Genomic DNA, 25567 nt, shown 5'->3' with positions numbered 1-25567 from the left:
TTTTTTTTCTTACTGATGCAAATAAATTCTTTGGAAATTAGCCTTTCATTAGTTATATGTATTGCAAATATCCCCACTTAAAGTGTACAAATAAATTTATTCATCCTTTCCTAAACAAATAAACAAACAAACAGAAAAACTATAGGCACTCCAATATTGGATATCAGCTTCTCCTGGAAAAAATGGTAACCACATTAGTTTATCTGACTGAGTTCTAGAGTCATCCACAGATTATTAAAACAATGGTTAAGTCTTGTCTTTTACATGTGGTAAAATGATATTGTGTTCATTTGACTTGTGTTTGAGGTTATTGCTAAATGGTTACAATTATAAGAATCCCATTAGTCAAAAATTATTTGGACCCTTAAGTTCTAATATATCAATAATTACTTTATACTTAAACAGTATAAATATACCAGTTTAAAGATAGCATAAGTTCCAGTCAGTAAATCGCTATCTATAAGAAAGTCACTGCAAACATCAAACTTCAAACTCACTTCTAACAGAAAATTTCAAAATAGGAAAAGATATATTTCAAACAAACACTAAGAAAAGCAGAGTAGTATAATAACACTGCATAAAGTAGGTTTCAGAGCAAAATTATTACAGAGACAAAGAGGGATGTTACATTATAATACAATAATGATTCATCAAAAAATATAGTGATCCTGAATGTATATGCACTAAACAACAGAGCTTAAAAATATATAAAATAAAATCTGATAGAACTAAAAGGAGAAATAGACAAATCCACATATACATTTGGGGAATCAATACCCCACTTTCAGCAACTGATCAAAATACTAGACAAAAAATAACAAAGATTTGGAAGAACTGGATAATACCGTCAACCAACAAGCTGTAATGGACATTTAGAGAACACTACCTCAGAAGAATACAATTCTCCACCTAAGAAAGAATACAAATACTTTTAAGTGCCTATGAAACATTTACTGCAATAGACTATATCTTGGGTCAAACAATAACAACAATAATAAACAAAGAAACAAAACCCCCAAATCCCAACAAATTTTAAAAATCTGAAATCAGTACGTTCTCCAACTACAATGGAGTGGAATTAGAAATCAGTAACAGAAGGAAGGAAAATCTTTGCTTAGAAATTAAGCAATGTACTTCTAAACAACCCACAGGCCAACAAAAAAGTCACAAAGGAAACACAAATATATATTTTTAAAAGACACAGAAATATAAAATGAAAAGTCAAATTGTTTTGAGATACCACTAAATTGGAGCTGAAAGGGAAATTTTAGTACTAAATGTTTACATTAGGAGACTTAATTTGAGACTTTTTATTTCTATGTTCTTATTTCAGAAACACAAAAATAGAAGAGCAAAATAAACATAAAATAGAAGTAATTAAATAATAACAATAAGAGCCAAATCAATAAAATCAGAAACAGGAAAACAACAGAAAAAACTCAACACAACACCTTTTTTGTTTTTTAAATTAATGTGTCTCTAGCAAAACAAAGATAAGTCTAGCAGGCACTAGTTAACAAAACCAGTACCAAAACAGAAGATATCACTATAGATCCTGTAACCACTAAAAGGAGAACAAATAAATACCATAAATAATTATAATCTTCTTCATAATGCTCATAAACAACTTAGAAGCAATGGATCCATTCCTCAAAAACTATAAACCACTTTAACTCAACGAAATAACCTAAATAGTCCTATGATCATTAAAAAAAGTAGAGATGTAATTTAAAAGTACTTTCTAGGCCCAGACTGTTTCATTAGATGATTCTATCAAACACTTAAAGGCTTAATACCAACATACACAAATTCTTCAACAAGACAGAAGAGCAAGAAGCACTTTTCAACTCATTTGAGACCAGTTTTAACCTAATCCCCACACTAAAGATAGTGCAAACAAACAAAACATAAACCTCCCAAAGACTCAAACCAAATACCAATATCTCTCATAAACTTAGATGTGAAAATCCTCAAGAAAATATTAGCAAAGTGAATTCAGTTACATATAAAAAGAATCATATATCATGATCAATTGGAATTAATTCCAGATACTCAAGACTGTTTCAATATTTGAAAATCAACCCATATAATCTGCAATATCAACAGGTCCAAGAAGAAATCTCAAATGATCTTAACTGAATGACACACAGGAAAAAAAAGTTGACAAAATTCAACACTCATTTATGGCAAAATTACTCAGCAAACTAGGAATAGAAGGGAACTTCCTCAACTAGATAAATATTATGTATAAGAAATGTACAGCTAACATATTTAATGGTAAAGGCAATGCAAAATTGGAAACAATGTAAGGATGCCTACTCTCACTACTCTTATTTAGTATAGTTTTTTAAGTTGTAGCCAGTGCAATAAGGTAAGAAAAAGAAATAGGCGTATGTATCTGAAAAGAATAAAGCTGCCCCTCTTTGCAAATGACATGATTGAAAGAAATAAGAAGGAATCTACAAAAACCAAAAACAAAACAAAAAAAAACCCTCTGGAATTAATAACTGAGATCACTAAAGTCACAAGATACACACACACACAAATAAAGTATGTGAAAATTAAAACTAGAAACAATACCATTTTTAACAGCTCCAAAGAAAATGAGATACTTCAGTATAAATCTATGACAGATAAAGGATCTGTATGCTCAAATTACAAAATGTTTATGGATAAAATCGAACCTAAATAAACTGGAGGGACTTGCCATGCTTCATTGGCTAGAAATCTCAACAAAGAAGTTAGTTATCTCCAAACTGATACATAGATTTAATAAATTCCTATCAAAAGGTGTTTTATAAAAACAGAGAAGCCTATTTAAAAATTTGCAAGGAAAGGCAAAAAACTAGAATCACTAAATCAATTTTTGGAAAAAAAGAGAGAGAGAGAGAGAGAGAGAGAGAGAGAGAGAGAGAGAGAGAGAGAGAGAAAGCCAATACTAAGGCTTACTACGTAGTTACAGTACACAGGACAGTGCCATACTGTTAAAGGGATAAAGATGAACAGACCAGAAAAGAGAACACCATAATAGACCTACAAAAATACAATAACTGTTTTAACCAAGATACAAAAGTTTGCTTGCTTGCTTGCTTGCTTATTTATTTATTTATTTTGATACCAGGGATTGAATCAGGAGTACTTAACCACCAAGCCACATCCCTAGCCCTCTTTTTTTTTTTTTTAATTTTGAAACAGGGTCTCACTAAGTTGCTCAGGGCCTTGCTAAGTTGCTGAGGCTGGCTTTGAACTTGTGATTGTTCTGCCTCAGCCCCCTAAGTTGCTGAGACTACAGGCATGCACCACCATGTCCAGTTTACAAAAGCAATTTAATGGAGGAAGGATAGCCAATTCAATAACAGGTGCTAGAACAATTGGGCATGCATGGGCAAAAAGATAAACTTCAAACTAAAACGCACACCTTACATAAAAATGAACACAAATTGAATCAAAGACTTAACATTAGACAAAAGACTTAAAATTAAAACACAAAACTATACAACTTTTAGAAAATCAATAGAAAATCTTGAGAACAAAGTATGATTCATAAAAAAAAGTACTGATAAATTGAATGTTCACAAAATTCAAAACTCGTTCGGTGAAAGCCTATATCAAGAGGATAGAGGTTAAAAGGTCAGATTATAGATGAATATTTGAAAACCACATATTTGACAAAGAGCACATGCCCAGAATAATAAAAACTTTTTGGTGGGTGCTGTGGCGCATGCCTGTAATTATAGTAACTTGGGAGGCTAAGGCAGGAGGATCACAAATTTGAGGCCAGCCTCATCAGCTTAGCAAGACTCTCAGCAATTTAGTGAGACCCTGCCTCAAAATAAAAAATAAAAGGGACAGGAGTGTGGCTCAGTAGTAAAGTAATCCTGGGTTAAATCTCCAGTACAGTCTCAAAACTCTAAAGTAAAAATTCAAAGCATCCAGTGAACAGAAATTCATTGAAGAGAACACATGGGAAGTAAATGTGCATATGGAAAGATCTTTAACTTATTAGCCACTAGGGAAATGCAAATTAAAAGCACAATGAGATATTACCTCTCAACTATCACATAGGTGATGGTTCAATACTAAAATCAATAGTGACAACACTGAATGCTGGTAAAGATGTGGAGAAACTGAATCATTCACACACTACAGGTGGGAATACAAATGGTATAGCCACATCAGAAAAGAGTTTCGCAGTTTCTTTTAAAACAAACAAAAATATACTACTATGGCCTAGCAATTGCACTCCTGGGCATTTTTGTAGAGAAATGAAACTTATCTTCTATTCTAGTCAAAATTGTATATAAATGTTCACAGTAGATTTTTCATAATAGTCAAAACCTAGAAATAACTTAAATGTTTCTCAATGGTCAAACTATGGTACATTCATATCATGAAATACTACTCAGCAATAAAAAGGAACAAACTATTCAATAACTTCAAAAGACCTCAGGGGAATTGTGCTAAGAGGAAAAAGTCAATTTAAAAAGTTTACATAATGTATGGTTCCAATATAAGTGATATGACATTGCTGAAATAGTGCAATTATATAGGGTCTGGGGCTAGAACAGTTATAAAGTTGTAGCATGAAGGAGCCTGGTGAAATTTCATCTTGATTTTGGTGGTATTTATATATGCTACACATGTGATAGAATTCCATAGAAATAAATATACATACAAACACGCAAATGAGTTCATATATAGCTAGTGAAATATAACATCAACTTCATGGTTTGGATACTGTATTATAATTACACAAGATGTCAAAATTAGGAGAAGAAAAAAAATTAGAAGAAAGGTGAATGGTGTATAAGGCCTCCTCAAATATTTTTTGCAACTTCCTGAGAATCTATAACAAAAAAGAAGTATACTAACAGAATAGAACACTGTTTATAAACTTGAGCATATATACCAAGAGAGAAAAATATTTTCATGCATGACTGAAAATTATTTTCCATAATATTTTTATTATTGATTAAAAGAAAGTCTTGATATTTCTTGCAAAAACCTTGTGAGACCCCTAGTAAATTTTTCTTTGTCCACTGAGTTCTCCTAATATTAACCATATATTTAATGAAAAAATTTTCTCTTATATTGAGGAAAAAAATAGAAACATCTACTTGTAAACTTATATTTCAAATGAGTCAGAAAAAATGTGTTCATCTTTCTTGTAAAGACAAATTTCACATCAATGGAATTAATGCACATATAATAACTGCAAAGTTTTTGTGAGGAGACTTTGTCCAAAAATTATGCCAGTCCGCGTTGCAGCAATACCTAGGAAAAGGATGAGTCATGCCAAAGAAGAAATAACAGAGATATGTTTGACTGAATGCTATTACTGCCAAGCATTTCTGTTCCAGGACATTAAAAAACAAACAAACAAACCAGAATATCTCCCTTACTAAAGACAAAAGCCTTTGTATCTGTCTTTAATTAGGGACTGGGGACAATGGAGAAGAGGAGGGACATCAGTAGCAGATGGCTAAAATCAACTGGGGCAATACATGAATGTTGTGTTAACTTGTTTTGCCAGAAAAAGAGGTGGGCAGTAGAATAAATCTTTGATTGAGTGTTGTTTTGGCCTCTGAGGTTCCTAAAACTTCTGCCTAGTTACTTCATTAAAAGAATGAAAATAAGACCTAGTCTACTTGAAGTGGCAACCCACTTCAAGTAAGAAGTTTGATAGAGGGCAACAGAATTATATGGGCTTATTATAAAACAGGGTCAGTAGGAAAGCCAGAGAAAATAGACCCATGCGAGAGAAGAGCCAAGGCAGTGAACAGTGACCAAAGATGGCATTTAGCTCAGAGGAGGAAGATATCCAGAAATGTGCAAAAAGTCCACAAAATACAGTGCTTAAATTCCTTAATACTTTCTAAGAGTCACAGCAAATGTCAAGAAAAACATATTGACCTTAAAACTCCTGGACAAATCAGGAACAGAGCATTCTCACGACACCCATTGTATATAATGAAAAGCATGGAATGCCCATAATACAGCTAAACCAAGGAAAGGAAATTAAGCAAAACATGGGAAAGGTTGGGCTAAAAACAAATTTTCAGGAGACAAAACTGCAACTGGTAATGGTATACCAGTTGGTAAGAGCAGCAAAATAGAAAAATCTATTGTTTTGTAACCAGATATGGGATGATATTTTTGAATGTTAAGTACTAGGTTGATTATGAATCTAACAAATGCTATAAACCATAACCACTGTGACAAGAGAATTTTAACACTGTTGGGTGTAAAGGGGACTAAAGAACTGATTTTTTTTTCTGTCTACAGGTGTGTATGTAGTCAATGATAAAACCAGTATGTAATTTTTTGTTGTTGTTGTTTTGTTTTTGTTTTTGGTACTGGGGATTGAACCTAGGGGTGCTTTACCTGAGCTATGTCCCCAGCATTTTTACTTTTTTATTTTAACATAGTGTCTAAGTTGCTGAGGCTGGCCTCAAACTTGTCTTCCAAGTCACTGGGATTACAGTCATGTGCCACCATACCTGGCCTGTGGCTAACATTTTTAAGTAACAGCGAGAACACAGTATTAAATAATTAAGCCTTACTTACAAAGTAGTAGTTTTATTATAAAATGGTAAGTATATAAATTAAACAGGTTCTATGATAACCTGTGAATTATTTGTAGAATTTTAAAGGTACAAACACATTTATTCCCCATTCCATGTAACTTAAAACTTCCCTTCTATCTCTAGGGCTACTATTTTAGACTGTTTTTATTATACTTTATAGTTAATTTGCTCCTTAAATTGCTAGTACTTCTCCTTTCCCTTTTCCCCGATACCTTTCCTCTACTCTATTGGTCTTCCTTCTGTTTATTGGTTTTCAACTGGTGCATTATAGTTATACAAAAAAGTGGAATTCACTGTGATATCTTCATACATGTACATAATATAATTTGGTCATATTCATTCTGCCATTCCTCCCTTTCCTGTCAGCCTCATCTTGCCCCCTTAATCCCATTCTTCCACTCTGTTCTCCCTTCGATTTTCATGAGACATCTCCCCACCCTTTCAAATTCTTTCTCTCTCTCTAGCTTCCATATATGAGAGAAAACATTCAATCCTTGACTTGCTGAATTTGGTTTATTTCACTTAGCACAATGCTATCCAGGTCTACCTATTTACCAGGAAATGCCATAATTTCATTCTTGTTTATTGCTGAGTAAAACTCCACTGTGTATACATATCACATTTTCTTTATGCATTCATCTGCTGACAGGCACCTAGGCTGGTTCTGTAACTTGGCTATCGTGAATTTTGCTGCTATAAACATTGGTATTTTAGTTCTTTTGGATAAATACCAAGGAGTGGTATATCTGGGTCATATGGTGGTTCCACTCCTAGTCTTTTGAGGAATGTCCATATTGCTTTCCAAAGTGGTTATACCAATTTGCAGTCCCACCAACAACACAAGTGTACCTTTCCCCCCACATCCTCATTAGAATTTGTTATTTGTATTCTTGGTGAATGACATTTTAACCGGAGTGAGATGAAATCTTAGTATTGATATGCATTTCCCTGATTGCTAAGAATGTTGAACATTTTTCATGTATTTGTTGTCATTTGTATTTCTTCTTTTGAGAAATGTCTATTTAGTTCATTTACCTTTTTATTGACTGGGTTATTTATTTATTTTGGTGTTAAGTTTTTTGAGTTCCTTATATATTCTGGACATTAATGTCCTGTGGGAGGAGTAATCACAAAGATCTTCTCCCATTCTACAGACTCTCTCTTCACCATCTTTATTGGTTCCTTTGCTGTGAAGAACTTTTTAATTTGAAATCATCCCAATTATTGATTCTTATACACACACACACAGAATTTATTTTTATGTGGTGCTCAGAATTGAACTCAGTGCCTCACACATGCTAGGCAAGCGCTCTATCACTGAGCCACAACCCCAGCCCTACTTATTAATTCTTGCTTTTATTTATTTTAAAACTAGTGATGAAAAGAGTAGGACAAAGAAAAAAAATGAGGCCACCAGCTTTATAACTACAAATATAAGTCTAGTGCTGAGGCTGGAGCTCAGTGGTAGAGCACTTGCCTATCATGTATGAAGTCCTGGTTTCAATCCCCAGCACCACCTAAAATAAATAAAATAAAATAAAGGTACTGTGTTCATCTACAACAAAAAAATATTAAAAGAAAAAATAAGTCTAATAGGGTCCAAAAAGGACTTGGATAAAATAAAGGTATGTACTATGTCATTTTTTCTCACTAGATGTGGGAAAATGATAGAAGACATTGAAGTGAGGGGTACAATAGTAGTATATACAATCATTTTAAGAATCAAAAAGTTACATTTCATAGGTAATTCCACATGAAAAGCAGTTAGTTCATAAAGTTCAACATACTGGGGACATTCTGTGTCTATAAATTTATTTACTAAACCTCCTTCAATTTGGAAATAATGGACACACTAATATCCTTTACATATGAAGAAATGCTATCCATACATAGAGGAAGTCAGGCTCTTCTTCTAGTTCAAGAAAATAAGAAAGTTCTCTTCCTGGATAATCAAGGAAAATCCATTTTAAGTGATAAATTTTAATTAAATCTGAGTTAAGGGCATTATTACCATCTGGAACATATTTACATAGTAAAAACTAAAGTTTTAACACATTATCTGTAGAAGATATTTCAGACTCTCCTTTTTTTGAGCATCATCTAGATTTTATTTTAAATGCACTGTAAATTAGATTTTAAATAGTAGAGCAAATGATATGATGTACATTTTAAAGAACTCAATCTGGCTGTTGGGATGGAAAGGAATGGAGGATGCCAAGAGTCAAAGAGGTATACCAACTAGGAGGCTTTTGCAATAGTTCAGGCAAGAGATAACAGTAAAGTGGACTACAAAGATGACAGTAGAGAGACAAGTAGAGGGAATAAGAAATAGGGCCTGGTGATGTTTGACAGGATTATCAGAAACAAAGAAGGACCCAATAAATATTTGGCTTGGGTATCTGGATAAGTGAGTTCTTTTTTTTTTTTTTTTCTTTTTGGAAGTAACCTGGATTGGAGGAAGATCAAGATTTCAAGATTTTTATTCTGGACACCCAAGAAGATATGTAAAATAGGTAAACAGTTAAATGTGTATATCTGGAGTGGTCAAATCCACAGATATAAAGTTGAGAGTCAGTGGCACAAAGATGGCATATATTAAGGTCTATGAGATGGTACAAGAATACCCAGAGAGGAATTGTATAAAAGTATACATGTGGAAAGAGATAGGTTCAACAAAGCAAACTGGAAAATAATGATAGTTAAACATGAGAAAAATCAGAAGGCTGTTCTATCAAATTTGCCCATATAAAAGAATAGGTGTAGTGGTGCATACCTGCAATCCTAGCAACAACAGAGGCTGAGGCAGGAGGATTACAAGTTTGAGGCTACCCTCAGCAACTCAGAAGGCCCTGTCTCAAAATAAAAAATAAAAAGGGCTAGGGATGTGGCTCAGTGGTTAAGTACCCCTGGGTTCAATCCCCAGTACCAAACAAAACAAACAAAACAAAAAACCAATGAAAAAAGCCCCAATATTTCAAGGAGAAAGTGGTTACTTGTATCAAATACTGTTGAGGTACGAAAGATGAGAACAAAGAAATGATAACATCACTGACAGTTACATAACCAGGGCTAATGCACACAATCCTCTCTCATAGGAAGGAAGGTATTATGGGTACAGATGCAGGCAGAATGATAGATTTTGTGGTGGAAACACAAGGAAGTTCCCTGACAGTTTTTATTTTTTCAAGAAATTACAAAACAAGTGTCTGCTGAGGATAAACATTCAATAAATGCTTCAATGGTAATACAGAAGGTGCTATGGAAGCATAAGGGATGGACCCTTTTCTGTGTAGAGGTGGATATAGAGGAGGCTTATAGGAAGAAACAGGAATTAATCTGGAGAGAATAGGTTAAAAAAGGAGAAGGGAAAGCATCCCATATATGGGTAACATTTTAGAGGCAAAGAAGAAAAGGCATATTTAGGAAATTAAAGGTCCGGGTAGGGACTGATGAAAGTTGAGGTTAGAGAGATAAGCAGATGCCAATATCAAGACGCGAAGGAGACCAAAATTGGTCATGACACAATCGGAAGTAGTCACTGAGAAATGCAATACATATTTTATTTTGGTGAGCTTCCCATCAATTTGGAGAAGATATTTCTAAATTTGAATATGTAAGTATATTTAACATAAGATTAGCCCATTTTTATATTTAACATTTAGAGAGGCCATACAGCTTAGTATACAGTTTCTAGAGCCAGAATGCTTAAGTTCTCAACTATGCTACTTAGCAGCTGTGTGACCTTGGACATTTATTTCACCTGTGTTTAAGTTTCCTTTTCTTTAAGTGAAGGGTTTAATGGGAAGAAGTAAATAACAGTACCATCTTAGAGGGCTGTTATAAAGACTATATTAGCTGATATGGTATTCTAAATATGTTAGCTATTACTATTTAAGATACAATTTTACCTGCTTTTTAATGGCATAATTTTCACCATCTTCAGCTTTCATTTTTTCAATCTTTTCTTCTTGTTGTTTTGCTTCTTTTTCATACATCACTTTTTCTTTGACCAATCTACAAATAAGCCAAAAATATTTCAGAGAATTAGCTTCTTCTCTAGAGAATAAACCACACTTAACAAAGAAACAATGTAAATATAAAACATACTTAAAATACTAAAGTTGATGGATTAGATGGGGTGGGAAAAAGGAAAAAATACTTTAGCTATAATGTAAGTATGATCTTTGTGCTCTAAGCCCTCTATCTAATTAATGCAAGTGCAATCTATCAACACATGAAATTCTTATTTTTAAAATTAAAAATGTGTTCCACTCTATTCTATTTACAATGTGAAAACAATACTCAAAATTATTGTGTACTAAAATTTCTGTCTTGATTTGTGTGTGTATACACACACATGTGCTTGCTCTGCTGGAGATAGAACTCAGGGGCTTTCACATGCTAGGCAAATGTTCTACCAGTGAACTACATCCCTAGTAAATTTGGTTTGATTTTTGAGGTTAAAAATTATATATTTTAGGGGCTGGGGCTCAACAGTAGTGCATTTGCCTGGCATGTGTGAGGCACTGGGTTTGATTCTCAGCACTGCATATAAATAAAGTAAAAATAAAGATCTATCAACAACTAAAAAACAACAACAAAAAACATGTATTTTCTCTGGTTCTTATACCAGCTACAAAAGAATTAACTCAAAATGGATTGAAAATCTAAAGTTAAAAGCTAAAATTATAAAACTCTAGGATGAAAACATAGAGGTAAATCTTGGTGACCCTAGAGTGGGCAACAAGTTTTCGATATGACAGCAAAAGCACAAGCAACAAAATAAAAAAAAGATAAATTAGCCTTCATCTTTGATTAAAAATTTGTGTGCTTCAAAAGGAACTACAGAATGGAAGCAAATATTTGCAAATCGTACACCTGACAAGGAATTTCATCCAAAATATACAGTTCTCTAAAGAAGATACACAAATGAGTAATAAGCACGAGTCATTAGTCATGAGTAAAATGCAAATCAAAACCACAGTGAAGTAACACTTCATACCCATTAGGATCAAAAAGTCAGGTAATAAATAACATATGTTGGCAAGGATGCAGATAAACTGAACTATGCAACACTGCCAGCAGCAATGAAAACTAGTGTTGTTGCTTTGAAAAAGTTTGGTGAAGCCTCAAAAAATTAAAGTTATCTAATATCCCAGTAATTCTATTCCTAGATATGTACCATAAAGAAATAAAAACACTTGTCTACATATGTCTACAAAGATTTGCAATAGCATTATGTATAATGGCAAAACATGGAAACAACCCCAAAGTCCATTTCAATGAATGAGTAAAGAAAATGTGATATGTCCATTCAATATTTGGCAATAAATAGGAATAAAATACTAATTTACACTAGAATACAGATGAAGCTGGTAAACATTAGACTACTGTGAAAGAAGATAGCCATGAAAGGCTACTTATTGTATAATACTATTTTATAGAATAAATCCAGAATAGGCAAATATAGAGACAGAAAGTAGATGAATGTTTGCCTGTAATTAGGGAAGATACAGTAACTGGAAAGGGTATGGGTTTTCTTTTTGGAGTGGTGAAAATGTTCTAAAACTGATGTGACTGTTGTATAATATAAATATATTAAAAAGTAAAGAATTATAGACTTTAAATGGGTAAGCTGTAGGACATGAATTATATCTCAATACAACCATGATCAAAAAGGAAAACAAAAGTAAAGTTTGTGATCACAAAGTCAGTGCAGGAGAAAGTTCCAAGTACTGATACCTCAAGCACAACAGCTAAACAGGTAAATACTATGTATTGCCATTGTATTTGTAATTTTAAATTACTTTCACAATAATTTAATATTAAGATAAAAAATATATATCCTCTGAGATTCGAAGTAAAATAATTGATTCATATCACTACATATACTTGTCTAAAAGTTCCTTTTAAATAATAAGAAACAGTACAGAGAAGGCAAATTGCCAGTCTGCTTACGTGAAATCTAAAGATGGTTCTGACTCACAATATTAAAAACAAAGAAAAGACAGAAAGGGAGAGAATACAGCAGGGGAAAGGGGGTACACAACCTAGCTTTTCTTGAGTGTTTCATTAGGGAACATGGGTCTTGCATTCTCATTGCAGGCTGGAGCTAAATTGAGGCTATGCCTCTTTTAAATGGGTAAAATGCTATTCACTTTGCCCCAATTCACATAACTTCCCATTTTCCAAATACTCTGGCCTTAACATTTGGCCTCTAAAAAGCATTTGAGTTCTTGATCTTGCATATCATCAATGCAACAATGTTATTTTTGTCTTTATTATCATTATATAATTATGATTCTTATTCAGAGTATCAGGTATACTCAGAATCCACTGTATTAGCAATGAGACTTTCAATACCTGTAAACCTTTTTGGCTATAAAACATCCCTAGTAAGAAAATTGCTGGAACTGGACAGCTATACAAGAGCAGCACAATCACAACATTCTATCATAATTCAAAAACTTTTTCACAGGTTGGCAAACGTGGTCAGGGAACCAAATCTGGTTTGCTATCTGTCTTTGTATAACCTAAGAAGTATGAATGTTTTTTGCATTTTTAAAGGATTAAAAATTTTGTGAAATGTGAAAATTATTTGGAATTCAAATTTCAGTGTCCATAAAGTTTTAGTGGAACACAGCCATACTCATTCATTTATGTATTGTCTATGACTAGTCATGCAATGACAGCAAAGATGAGTAGCCAAATGGCATGGTATGTGAAACCTAATATTATTTACTCTCTCTGGTCTTGTACACAAAAGGGTTGCTGATTGCTGACTTGGAAGATTGCCACTTAACTCTACTCAACCTCTAATTAACTTTAACTTTTATTACACCACACTGTAGTCAGTTTACTTGCTGGGTCTTGAAGACAGGATGAGGTAATATTCATATTGTATGCCTCATCTTCACATATAACATTCACTATAAACTCAGTGAATAAAAAATTATGTCTAAAATTTCACTATTGCCTTTTAACATTATCAAAGAAATACATGAAACAAGTGTGACAAAGGTGATTCACAATAATTGAGAAATAAGAATAATGTGGTGACTTTTGAGGAAATATATAATGGAAGAGGAGGATTCTATGTGTGGGACCACAGACTATTAATCCCAACCATCCTACCCCATTGTGCTTGTCTATGGAAAACAGCAGCAACGACTCCAGCAAAATTGAAAAGATACTTAAATATACACCACATCTGACAGGTAAAGGTGTTGAATATTTTCATGGCCTTTGGGATATCAAAACAAATAAAACTGTTTTTAAAAGTTACATTTGGGGGCTTTGGTTATGGTTATGGCTCAGTGGTAGAGCGCTTGCCTGGCATGTGTGAGACACTGGGTTCGATCCTCAGCACCACATAAAAATAAATAAATAAATAAAAGTCAGTGACTAAAAAATATTTTTTAAAAAAAGTCACATTTTGTAAAAAAACCTGGGAAGAAAAAAAATATTGAAAAGCAAAATCACTACTCTAAAAAAGAAAATAAATCACCTAGTTAGTGAGAATCCAATAATGCCAGCATATAAAATTAAAGTGAATAAAATGCTTGGGCAAGATGTAGAATGAGAAACAGAAAAGGGAAACCAATGTATTGATGACAAGTCACATGATATTTAAGAGGTTTATAGTATATATACAACTTGAACTTCACTAGATATTACCAATTTGATTTCCAAAGTGATTTTATCAATTGATATCGAAATTGTAAGGTAGGAATTTTCCTACTTGTTTGGCATCCTGGTGAACTATTGGAATTGTCAGAATTATTAAATTTCTGACAATTAGAAAAGTGTAAATTGGCATTATATCAAGGTTTGAAATACTAACTTCCCTGGTAAGTTAGAACATCTTTATCTATATTCTTATTAAAATAGTAGTTATATAGATAAGTATTTATTGAATCAATGAATGAATATCTTTTGGTGAACTTTTTTCCCCCTTTCTAAGGAAGGCTAAGATTTAATTAAAAAACTTAAGTATATACAGCTACAATTTTTAAATTTGTTACTAAAATATTTTTCTGTAACATTTTTTTATGTTCCTATAAATATAGAAATATATGAAAGATTATAAAAAACAAAAATTTAAGTCATTCATATTCCCATTGCCCAAATTCCTACTGACCCAAAATGCACATAATTCTAAAATCCAATAAACTATAAAAACAAGGTTTTTATTAAGCTTGACACAATCTTTTTAGCAGCAGTTTCACCTCAATTGACATAAAAATTATAGATTTTATGTATACTACTTAATGTGAATAGTCACATATTTCACTGCAGAACATTATTGTGATTGATAATAGAGTGTTCTTTTAGATGCTATTAGGTAAATGCACAATACCTTTATAAAATCTAAAAAGAAACTGCAATTCAGAAACACATACGGGTCAAAGGATTTTTGTATATTGGATTATAAACCTGTATTAACATATTAGTATTTTCCATCAGATTTTTTATCTCAATATGTATGCGTGAAATTTTAATACACATAAAAATAATGGGGATGATATCATTTTTAATGTCATTAAATATGCTTTGAAAATATAGCTGTTAGTGGCTGCAAAGGATTTCATGGCACAGATATGAAAGCTTATTTAAGTATTATCCTATTTGATATTTAGGCAATGCCCATGTTATATACAATACTGTGATGAACATCCCTACCCATGAATTTCATCAACATACAATATTTTCTTATTGAAAATGTTTACAGTATGTAGTACACAACCTGAAATTAGACTAACCCCCTTCCCAACAAACCAATGATCATTTACTAACATTTTTTTTCCTACTAATGTGATAGGCCACTTTGGTCATTCATTATTTGTGAGAAACAAAATACAAATATTAAACAAATCTACCCCTATTTTAGTTCATCATTTGATATTTTAATTTTATATCTTTTTAGCAAAAGCTCTGATGTGCTTATTAAAAGCTTATGCTAAAAAGATATAGTATAAGAAAAGAGTAGATTTTTTTAAAAGAGAATAAAATTTTCCAGAGCTGTGGGGGAAAAAAAAAAAACCGGGATCAATGGAAAAAAAATCTCATCCATGTACATTAAGAATTTCCAGAGCTCCTAGAAAATTAAAGCTTTTAAAAAGAGAAGAAATAAGTCACCTAGAGAAAAAAGAAGAATCAGATTGACATTATATTTCATATTAATAACATAGATGCCAGGAGACAATGGAGTAATCCTTTCAAAGTTCTGAGAGAAAATGATTTATAACTCTGGATTTACAACTATAATAAAGGGTGATAGAAAAATTCATTAACACATTTAGCAGTTATTTATTGAGGGGCTACTATATGCCAGGTATGATTTTATGTACCAAGGATATAGTAGTGAATAAAACACAAAACTTAACAGTACTTTTTAGTGGGGAAATAAAGACAAAAATAAGAAAAATATATATAGAAAGGTAGAATATGATAAGTACTCTAGAGAAACAGCAATAAGAGGATTGGTAATACAGGGGGACTGCAATTTAAAATAAATAATCAGAGAAGGCCTCTTTGAAAAAAGAATATGAGTTAAGATCTGAAAGAGGCAAGAAGTCATGCATATAGCTGATGGAAAAAGTTATGAACCAATGGAACTTTTTAGAGTCATATAAAAATTCAAAAAGTTTATCCACTATGCCCCCTGAGAAATTTGCTTTATAATATATCTAGCAAACTGAAAATGAATATCAAGAAGTCATGAGACCAAGAAGCTATGTTTGACATAGAGTAACAGTCAAATGAAGGGGGGTAAAATCCCAAGATCTAAACTGCTATAAGTCTGGAATACAACTGGTCTAAATGGAAATCTTAGTGTGAGCTCATGTGGGAGAATCTTTCAAGAAGAATGGAATAGATTCTAAGGAGAGATAGTGAGTAAGAAGATAGAATATATTACTGGATAAAGAAATAATGCTTTTTTCCCTTTCAATTAAAAAAATAAAAAATTAGGAACTCTAGGAATCCTTCCCAATGATTATGATTGTAAAATGAAGCTACTGATGAAGAAGAAGAGAATCCATTTAGCCAGAATTTATAAGAAAAAAAATCTACTTTTTTCTTATATCTTTTTAGCAGAAGCTTTTAATAAGCATGTCAGAGCTTTTGCTAAAAAGATATAAAATTAAAATATCAAATGATGAACTAAAATAGGGGTAGATTTGTTTAATATTTGTATTTTGTTTTTCACAAATAATGAATGATCTTTTAGGCAACACAGGATGCACTGAGAGAAATACAATCCTATATTCTATACCACAAAGTGAAATAATTATAATGCACTTATTCATTTTCAACAGACCTGCAAGCAAAATAAATACCCCCACCTTGTTTAAAATATTTGCATTTTAAAGTTTGTTTATAGGCTAAGCAATGTCTAATAAAAATTTCTCAAAAAAAAAAAAACCCATGATGTTTAGTGGCTAACATGACCCCTGGTGAGCAATGAAACTTCAGCATTTCATAAAAATTATAATACCTATGTAACCAATTCCCTGAATTAAAGCAGTGTTTGAAATTCCTGGTATGGTTTCCTTTTTCTTGACAGATACAGTTCTCTTCTATTGATACAGTTGATAAAAAGCTCTCCTAATTCTGAAGAAACTAACAACATTTGAGATTTTTAATGTGTAAAAGATGAAGGAAAAGAATAAATTTTCACTGGGGGCCATTATGAACAGATCTTTGGGGAGTGTATTGCATTTAATACTTGGAATCTTATTTAAGTATTATCCCCATTTTACAGTCTCAATTATGACTTCCCACAATATTTAAAAAAAAAATCTTTAATTAAAATAGAACTTCATTTTACAACCATAATCATTGGGAAGGATTCCTAGAGTTCCTAATTTTTTATTTTTTTTTATCATTTTAGAAATGAATAAAATCCAGCGGCTGCATTTCATAAAGGTGGTCAAAAATTATACTACTAATGAAAATTAATCTGAAGACAGCAACACTAATGAAAATAGGTTGGATAAATAACTTTTGAGGTTTTATCCTTTCCAATGGCCATAACTAAGTCTATTCTCCCCAAACCAGTTGTTTAGTAAAGTTCAACAGTTTTAACTCAAGAAGAGAGTTATGATAATGGCATCTTATGAAGCATTATATATAACAAAATCAGGCAAAAGATTGAATCATTCAAGAAAAGCTAATTAAAATGATTTTTAAAAGCAGCTAACATAGCAGCCACTTACAATAAGCCAAGTAAGCTAAATGCATTGTGTCACTTAATCCTCAAGACAACCCCTACAAAATAGGTACTGTAACCATTCCCCTTTTAGTAACAACTGAATTAAAATTCATGGAGTTTCAGTATCTTGTTCAAATTCTCACAACTACTAAGTGTCAAAGAATTATTTTATTCTAAAATATATACCCTTAACCACTAGTGATATATTTTTTAATTTTTGTTAATTTTTATGTGGTGCTGAGGATTGAACCCAGTGCCTCATATGCATGCTAGACAAGTGCTTTGCCACTGAGCTGCAGCCCCAGTCCTAGTGATATATTTTTTATTTTTTCAAGTAATCCTCAAATATTTTATGTGTAAAAAAAAGTGCTCAATTATGGTAAACATTGTTGGCTGCCTATTCTGTAGGCATTCCTTTGTTTCTTACTTGCTAAAACAATGTATAATCCAAGAAGTCATGCCCTTCAAAGGAAAATATCAATCATAATAGTCCTACTCACTTTGCCAAGTGATAGTTTGGGCATCTGCAATGACTCAATTCTGGACAAAACTTCATAAGGGATATTTCTTCTGGGGTTCTGTTATGGTTTAGATTAGGTGTCCCTCAAAAGCTTATGAGTGAGACAATACAAGAAAGTTTAGAGATGAAATGACTGGGTAATAAGAGGCTAACCTAATCAGTGCATTAATCCCTGGATAGGGATTAACTTGGTGGTAACTCTAGGCAGGTAGTATGTGGCTGGAGGAGTTATGTCCCTGGGGGTGTGCCTTTGGTGTTTATATTTTGTCCTTGCTGAGCAGAGCTCTTTCTCTCTGCTTCCTTATGCCATGTTTCCAGTTGCTTTTCTTAGCCACACATTTTCGCCATCATGTTCTGCCTCACCTTATAACCCAAGGAATGGAGTCAGCCATCTATTGATTGAGACCTCTGAAACCATGAGACTTCAAGTAATCTTTTCCTACTTTAGTTGTTCTTATAGGGTCTATTGGTAGCACTAATGAAAAAGCTGACTAATACAGGCTCTGAGAAGGTCATCATTGCTCTTATATATATAATTTATTTTCTCTCCTGGACATTGTCACCTCTATATTATCCTTGCCAATTGTGAAAGGCCTGTGGAATCAGGAAGAAATCCAGTTTAAAGGACAGGTCATTCTGTGTTGTCAGGAAACTCCAGTTCTTGATGATGTCACTGAACTACCAAATTAACTAATTCTTTAAAGTATATTACCTCTCTGAACTACCAAATTAACTGATTCTTTAAAGTATATTACCTCTAGATTTCTTATTGTACGAGATAATAAATATTCTTACAGTTCAAACCACATGTAGTTTGGTTTTCTTGAAACTGAAAGGAACTGAAGTACAAGATCATTAGATTGTTCTTCAGGTAAAGAAATAACACTTTTCTATTGTGGACTAATTCATTCTAAACTGATAAATCTTTTAGAAATTGAGGTACCTCATCTTTTTCTTCCCATACATAGGTTTAAGAAAATAAAGATTAAATGACCTATACAAATATCAGTTTTATGTTTCTCATTAAATGAAGAAATAATCCATATAAATTTTGTACAAAGGCTATATTTTATACTTAAAACAGTTTTATGTAAAAATTTAACAACTTTTGTTTTTAATAATCGTAGTAGTTGCTGGTGGCTAATATACAGAATAAACCATATTATTTTCTATTTAAATCATATTTTCAATTTGTAAGGTACTTCTGTAACTTCTAGAATAAAAGAATAAAATATCAGGGCCCCTGAACTATAACTTGCAGAACAGGAATTAAGTACCTAGACAGTATCATCTATAAAATTACATTTTTGGCATGATGGGGTTGGGAGAGATGTTTAATAGTGCTACAAAGGAAAAAATATGGTACCAGCAAAAGTGTATCTGCTTACAACTAGGGTGCAGCAGGATGTTTTCTAATAGGAAAACACATGAGAACTGCATTAAGAATTCCCTCAGAATGGAAGAATTGAAGGTTGACCTCAGAATCTAATGGTTTAGGGGTCACAGTCTATATAGTAAAAGTGTGGAGTTAAAATTCAATAAGTTTTAGTTATTCTTTACTAATCCTCTTATGGTTGGTTTAAGCCCCAAGTAAAGCCAGGTGCAGTGGCACACATCTGTCAGGAGATTACTCAGGAGATTGAGGCAGGAGGATAACAAAGTTCAAGGCCAGCCTGGGCAACTTATTGAGACCCTGTCTCAAATACAAATAAAAACGGCCTGTGATACAGCACTTGCCTGGGATGTTCAAGGCCCTAGGTTTAATCCCCAGTACCTCAAATAAAATCTTAAGTGAGATTTTCTGCTATTCCCAAACTTCAACGGATAATTGTTCAAGATTCTGGGGTCATGGAAAAACTAAAGAATTTGCGATGGTATGCTCTCTTAATAAAACTTGTTAAAGTTAAAAACGTTAATGAGATGGGGTGGAAATAAATGTGTTTTTGAAGTGGAAAGCCTCTTCCTTTCCCTCCTCATCCTCTTCCCCTCACTCATTTTCCAAAACCTAATTCCAGCACCCTTGTCTTTTGGTAGACCACTTTCCCATCAATCCTAATACTTCCCAAAATGACACTATGGATCTTATGTATAGTCATAGCATATTTATTATATCATTACTTAGGCTGAAATTTTTGTCTGCTTTCACTCTTGAAAGTGAGTGCCCTTAAAGGTAAAGTGCCTCATATCAGCACCTAGCAGAGTATGTACCTCACAGATATGTTTACTGAATGAATTTCGAGTTCTCAAAATCACTCTATGAGGTAAGCAGACTATCCACTGTTATCTCCATTTTCAAATGAGAAACTGATTCAAAGAAAACTGATTCATCTAAGGTCAGGTGGCCAAGAAATGGTGAAATTGGGATTTGAAATCATGACTTAGAATTTCAAGCATTGATACTTAAAACCATGCCAAACTATTTCCTGTTTAAATTAATTTTTAAAACTTAAATCTCTTTCACCTATTCCCAAAGTAAAATCATTCCATAGTTCAAAATCTGAGTAGCACAAAAGAGGACTGAGTAAAAAGGTAATTTATCCCTGGTTTCAGCCACTCAGTTCCTACCACTGGAAACAACATCTTATCAATTTTTTATGTAATCTAAATGAAAGAAAATGAAAGTTTAATTTGATAGTATTTGTTATTTTATAATCTTCCAGTATCTATTAATTAATCCATTAAACTGGAGATGGTTCAAGTTCTATTAACTTCTCAAGTAGAAATATATACTTTAATTAATTTTTAATAAAGTTAGGCAAGACAAATTTTGTAATCAGCTAAAATTTTCACCAGATAGGGTTTCATGGCAGTCCTCCAGAAAAGAGAAGGGGACCTCAACTCAGCTGTCAGGTTTTGAAATACACCACAGAAAAAATTTTCAGGATTCATTGAAAGAGGCACAAAGCAGAGTTATCCAGCCATAGAGCAGAATAAGCACTCAGAGGGAGAGGGAATATGGACACTCAAGAGTGAGATGCACTTTGGGGTTCTGGGCTATTCTTTAAAAACAAACTTTGTAAATGGTGAGAATGAGAGGTGGCATGAGCTTAATGAGCTTGATTCTTTGGGTCACAGATTGTGCCAGTGGTACGGTTCTTCTCAGAATTTTAATGTAGACATTGTTGTATTAATAGATAATATTTGGACTGTACCCACATCATGGGTCTCTAACAATCTCTTGCTCTAGGTTTTATTGAATTGGTCTAAAAAATACAGTATAAGCTAATAAGATACATAGGAATTAATTAACTGATTTATGAACCTTTTAAGAATTCATGCCTGGGAGAAAGCATGCCTGGTGAGGGTGCTCATAAAGTCTTACTGTTTAAAACTTACAGTCCTTTTTTCCCTTCCCTGTTTCTCTCCTTTCTATCTACCTCAAAAGGACACACACCAAATCAAGAGTCAAAACTGTTTTGATATTAAAAAGCTTAGTGATTAATAAATTGATAAATATCAGTTATAATTTTAAAAACAAATATAAAACTAATTATTTCACTAGCTTTCTAAACTGTCTCTAAAGAAAGTTTTGAAATGATGCTGAATTTAAAAAGTATACACTACGGAAAGGGCTAAGGACATCATGAACAGCTTCTGCTTGAGTTTATAGGAGAAAGCCAAAGCTCCTCCCATAGCCACTTCATCTCCATACAAAACACGGACAGTGTTAATTACCACCTAAAAGGATAAATCTTTCTATACATTTGACTTTTTTATCCTCTGATCAGACTCATATCTCTAACTGCCTTTGGGTCTCTATTTAGAGATGTCTATTTAGACATCCCACCAACAACTGAAACAGATTGAAAACTTAGCTTATCATCATCAACCCTTGCTAAAATAATACCCTTCCCAACTTGAGCTGTCAATGTCAGAATTCTGTTCTCAATCTTACAACCTTTGTGATATTGTTCACTAGAAGCCTTTCATAGTAATTAGTTTGGCTAAGTATGAGACAGACAGAAAGAAGTACGGGTGAAGAAATTCTGTATGCTTTTGGTTTTATTTTTTAAAAAACAACTGTACAAGTACTAGACAAAGTAGGGCTGGCTTGTGAGCATTTCATGGGATAAAGAGCTAAGCTGTCTTCAAGTTTAATAGAGCCAAAAGAGTGATCCAGTTACCAAAAAAAAAAAAAAAAAAAAAAAAAAAGAAAAAGAAAGAAAAAGAAAAAAAAAAGAACAAAAGCCAATTCTTAGATGCATTAAAAGAAGTAAAGAACTTAAAGGACAATAGACAAATAGCACTATAATGGAAAAATGGCATCTGAACTATTACTATTCATAATTTATTTCCAAAATTATTATATACAATTTAGATCTAAAAGGTACGTCATATGGACACTCTGGCACACATCTATAATTCCAGCAACTCAGGAGGCTGAGGCAGGAGGATTTAAGGCCAACCTCAGCAACTTAGCAAGGCTAAGTAACTTAGTGAGACCCTGTCTCAAAATAAATAAATAAGGGCTGGAAATGTAGCTCAGTAATTATGTGCCTGTGGGTTAAATCCCCAATACCCCTCAAAACAAACAAACAAAACCCCAAAACAACAAAAAACAAAAGGTACATAAGGCAGCAATTGAAGGTCTACATTGGCAAACTAGAATGTTAGCAAAGGACTAGCAATGTTATCATTCTAGTCTATAAAATAGCTGTTTGCCTATAACTTAGTTGATGGGTTATGAAGATATTTTAAACCAATATAGATTATCATAATTAAAACAGGAAAAATATAATTTGATACACATGACTTTAGTTGACTGATGACTCTTCTCAAGATAATGAAAATTAGCATCTGTTAGAATACTTGAATTTTATCAAATTATAAAATAAGCCAAATTTAATGGTATTTCTTACAATAATTATTCTTGGTGATCCATCAACTTGGATTTTAGTAATTCTAAAGAATTACTAATAAAATTTTGGATTATTACCCAGCAATAAAAAAGAATAAGATCATGGCATTTGCAGGGAAATGGATGGCATTAGAGAAGATTATGCTAAGTGAAGTTAGCCAATCCCAAAAAAACAAATGCCGAATGTCTTCTCTGATATAAGGGGGGTGATTCAAAATGGGATTGGGAGAGAGAGCAAGGGAGGAAGATTACCTCTAGATAGGGAATAGGGGTAGGAGGGAAAGGGAGGGAGAAGGGGAATTGTATGGATGGTGAAAGGAGACTCTCATCATTATACAAAATACATGCATGAAGATGTGAATTTGGTGTCAACATACCTAATATATAATCAGAGATATGATAAATTATGGTATAATGGTGTATCAAGAATCGTAATGCAAAAATAAATAAGTAAAAATAAAACTAAAAAAAGAAATTTATAGTATTAAGTGTATGCAAAAGAAAAGAAAAATATGACAAAATCGAAAGGCAAAAAAAAAAAAATAAAATAAAATTTTGGGAGCAGAATCTGAGATTTCCTTAAGTTGGAATGTCTTAGGATCCACAGAATTCAAACAATTCAGAAGAATGACAAAATAATCATTTGTTGCTAATAATTTTCATTAAGAAAAATCCAAGAATCAGTTGGGGTTGTGGCTCAGGGATAGAGCGCTTGCCTAGTATGTGTGAGGCACTGAGTTCAATTCTCAGCAACATACAAAAATAAATAAAAGTCCATTGACGACTAAAAAAAAAAATTCAAAAAATGCAAGAATAATAAATAATTTTCACAATATACTAAGAGTACACATAAACAGTATTTATTGTCTATTAAAGAACCCACGTTCAATGTACATTTATTTTGTACTTTCCCACATACAAAGAAGTATTTTTTCAAAGTCCTCAACTGCTTATTACTTTTAAATAATATTTGGTAATGATATTTGTTATAGAGCCTTACTTGACAAATTTAACACATAGTAAATCTGGTTTGAAAACTCAGTAAACATTTTCTTAATTTTTCTAACATTGATTCCCAAAGAGGTTAAAGCCCTCCAAATCTTTCTTTTCTATGATACTTATAGTTCATAGTTTACGAAAGTTTATATTAATTCAAATACTCCCTCTTTTACTCTTCAATTGCTTGCCCAGAATAATTTTACAACATGAGTTTCTGAATTTGTCAGTTAACATTTTAAAAAGTTGCATTGTCATGAACAGAGATATATCAACATTTAAGTTCTTATCCCATGAATGGTATGTGTTCACATAAAAAAACATGAAAAACCTCTATCTCACAAAAGCAAGAATATATAAATAATGCATTTTGTGGCATTTTAAGAATATCACAACTTTTGCAAGTTGTTCTACATAGTTTTCCCGAACTATTTAAGATAAGTTATTTGGTAGAATCTTTCAGGACTTTTGATTCTGCAGATAAACTACCATGATTATATATGAACACATATATGACAAATATCCTTTTTTCTAGTCAACCTAAAAAACCCAAGTAATAACTGTAGCACTTGGAGTTAAAGAAGACATGGGAAATAGAATTAAAGCAAGATGACTCAATAATCTATCTTTCCTTTAATTGACCACACAAATAAAATCAAACTGCTGCTGTTCAGACATGCTATTGTTTCACAGAACAAAATGAAATGTTCTTCCAAGAGACGTTAATAGATGAGGTGAAAATTAAAAAGTTTTTTATAAAAAAATGAAGCTAGGGAAATACTGCATACTTTAGTCCCTTATTAAAGATTCATAGAGTGAAAGTTTCTTTAAAGAAACATCAAAATTTATTTGATTCATTTTTCTCAAAGTAATTTGAGCACAAAACATTTTCAATATACTTATTATAATATTTATATTTCAATATATTTATTATGACTAGTGAACTAGATTCTATGGAATACCAACTTGTACTCCAAAATGAGAGACAAGTAATACTCAAAGTTCTGACTAGTGATTGACAAATTTTTATTTCTAAATTCATATAAAGTTACTTATATACTACATTAAATACAAAAATATTCTATTCAAAATTTCCAACTTACAGAAGTTAATAAAATCACATTATCAATTTAAATACAATTATTTTTAAAATCTGTATATTAACATACTTAATATTAAATTAATGACAATATTAAATCATAACTGTCCTACTGCTTTTAAAATTATCATTTGCTTAAAAAAACTGAATTAACTTAAAATTAGCTATGCCATTTTGTTATATTATCAAGCAAAATATTTGGTTTGAAAAATTATATAATAACATCATTATAGCTAACAAAAATTTTTAAAAATCTGTCCAATTTTTTCCTAACGTAAATTTATTTCTTTGC

The 25567-nt window shown here is 32.2% G+C and overlaps 1 protein-coding gene across 2 annotated transcripts in view; it reads right to left on the bottom strand.

Moving 5' to 3' along the window:
- TBCA (tubulin folding cofactor A) overlaps window positions 1-25567 on the bottom strand; it is an 85295-nt gene that overhangs the window by 10546 nt on the left and 49182 nt on the right. For both annotated transcript variants that reach the window (XR_014020087.1, XM_081277863.1), the window contains exon 2: window positions 10496-10601. Coding sequence is in view for 1 of the 2 variants with exons in the window: in XM_081277863.1 (XP_081133989.1) it covers window positions 10496-10601 (106 nt within the window). In the remaining variant the exon portion in view is untranslated. The remainder of the gene's footprint in view (window positions 1-10495; window positions 10602-25567) is intronic.

Source organism: Spermophilus citellus (genome assembly GCF_964194105.1).
Source record: "Spermophilus citellus genome assembly, chromosome: 1".
NCBI classification, from domain to species: domain Eukaryota; kingdom Metazoa; phylum Chordata; class Mammalia; order Rodentia; family Sciuridae; genus Spermophilus; species Spermophilus citellus.
This window is presented reverse-complemented; position numbering and strand designations above follow the sequence as displayed.